Source organism: Echinops telfairi, unplaced genomic scaffold (genome assembly GCF_000313985.2).
Source record: "Echinops telfairi isolate 266 unplaced genomic scaffold, ASM31398v2 ScPeMD7_7424;HRSCAF=8462, whole genome shotgun sequence".
Classification (NCBI taxonomy): domain Eukaryota; kingdom Metazoa; phylum Chordata; class Mammalia; order Afrosoricida; family Tenrecidae; genus Echinops; species Echinops telfairi.
Window position 1 is genome coordinate 20,674,438 of NW_022111324.1, and position 2,324 is coordinate 20,676,761.

The window sequence follows — 2,324 nt, forward strand, 5'->3', positions numbered from 1 at the left end:
CATCCAGTGGTGGGTGTTTGAACATGATTGTTAAACATTTGCCCTTAAAAAAAAAAAAAGATAGTCTATTATAATCATAGATTAAATTAAGTGCATGTTTAGAAATTGAAATTTTGAAAATGGTGATATCATTGGAAACTAGTAGATTTTGACTCTTAACTATTTCCTTCTTTTAAACAACCAGCCTTTGTACATAAGTGATTACTATTTAGGTACTTCCTATGTTACTTAACTTTAATTGAATTGTTAACTTTCTATGTGGAATATTATAAATGGTTAGAATTTTTAAAAATCTAATCATTGTGAGCGATAAACCTTTGAGAAATTGAAAGCTGTTGGCCATATTGTCTTAGTGCTTTTAGGAAACTGTTTAGATATGTTGTATTGTGAAGTAGAGGCTAAGCTACCTCCAAGTATAAAGTGGGTCTCTATCTAGTGGTATCATTTTATCTATGACTTGATGTTGTAATGTTGTAATGAGTAGATGTTTGTGGGCTATGAACTTAATCATATAAAAAAATTCACTTATTTGTTCTTTCTGCTCTTTCTTCCCCAGGCTGGTGCTTGAGTTCAATCTCCTGTTTTACGCTTTTGGCAACTTTCCGACGGTTTTTTGGAGCTGGTGGGGCATGTTCCTATCTACACTTGGAGTTCCTTATTTCCTCTTTGTCTCTTGGGCCAATGGATACCAGAAGAGCTCCTACCCTGTGCTCCGAACTCTCTTCTATGGCTCACTTTTCATTTTCTTCCAGCTTGGAGGTTTAGGTTTTGTACCAGCATACATTGCATTAACCTATACCCCGGCACCAGCTTCCCGGATCATTCTTATAAGTGAACAGGTAAGGTTTTGAAAGTGTTGTCCAAAGCAGTGCTCTGCTCAGTTAAAGTGAAACCAACCATACCAATATCTGTTATTTTCAGCTATAGTAACTTGGGTACATTACCTTATCTGGTTTGTTACACAATTATATATAAAATTGTGCTCTCCTCTGAAAAAAAAATTAAAATGTTAATCTAGATTATCTTATCTTTTAAGAAATTATACTTAACTATTATGGATACACTAAAATTTGAACTAGAGGTTTATTATTAAAATCATCTAGATTATAAAGATATTTCGGTAATTAAATACTACTTTTTGATGTCAAATCATTGTTTTTATTATTGATTTGCATTTAAATAAAGGGTTTACAATATATACTCCAGTATAAGCCTACCTGAATATCAGCCGAGACACATAATTTTACCACAAAAACTGCATTAAAAATGTGCTGAAAAACTCAGCGTATATAAGAGTATATACAGTATTTTAATTTAATTTTGACTTACTGGCTTTTTAAAAATCATTTTATTGAGGGCTCCTACAGCTCTTATCATGATACATCCATCCATCCATTGTGTCAAGCACATTTGTCCATTTGTTGCCATCATCATTTTCAAAACATTTTCTTTTTACTTGAGCGCTTGGTTTCAGCGCCTTGTTTTTTTCCCTCCCTCCCCCACCCTTCCTCCCTCACGAACCCTTGATAATTTATAAATTATTATTTTTCATGTCATACACTGACCGATGTCTCCCTTCACCCACCTTTCTGTTGTCCGTCCCCCTGGGAGGGGGTTATATGTAGATCATTGCAATTGGTTCCCCCTTTCTCCTCTACCTTCCACTTCTCCTGCCTTATTGGCTTTTAATAATTGTGATCATAGTTTTAAAATCAGAGCAACACTTAAATGTTACATGAGATCGTATGAGTAAAATAGAATAAAAGTAAAGAGCAATACCTTTTAAACAGATTTCAAAATTAAAAACTCAAGCAATGTCCCTATATGATGTCAAAATACTGTATAGAAAAAAGTATGGTCTTTGTTTATTTTGACTAAGGGGAAGACCACTTCATTAACTTTATTTAAGTTCACCGCTGCTGTGTGGAATTGATTACGACTCTTAGCAACATTGTCAGGCAGAGTACAACTGTCTCATAGGGTTCTAGAAGCAGATGACCACGTCTTTGTCCCACGGAGTATCTGGTGGGTTTGAATGACTGACCTTTTAGTTAGCCAACCAGGCACTTAATCACTTTCCATGCAGTGCTTGTAGAGCAGTGCCTCACAACCCGCCTAATGCTGCGACCCTGTCATACAGTTCCTCATGTTGAGGTTACCCCCCAACCATAAAATTATTTTCGTTGATACTGCATCACTGTAATTTTGCTACTGTTATGAATTGGGCGACCCCTGTGAAAGGGTCGTGTGACCCCCCAAAGGAGTCACAACCCACAGGTTGAGAACTGCTGTTTTAGATGGAAAGTAATTTTAGAGTTCATAAC

The 2,324-nt window shown here is 35.8% G+C and overlaps 1 protein-coding gene across 1 annotated transcript in view; it reads left to right on the forward strand.

Annotated features, from left to right (window-relative positions):
• Positions 1-2,324, forward strand: part of SOAT1 (sterol O-acyltransferase 1) — a 48,098-nt gene that overhangs the window by 34,854 nt on the left and 10,920 nt on the right. Inside the window, exon 6 of the mRNA XM_004706700.2 lies at positions 557-839. Within this exon, the coding sequence (XP_004706757.2) occupies positions 557-839 (283 nt within the window). The remainder of the gene's footprint in view (positions 1-556; positions 840-2,324) is intronic.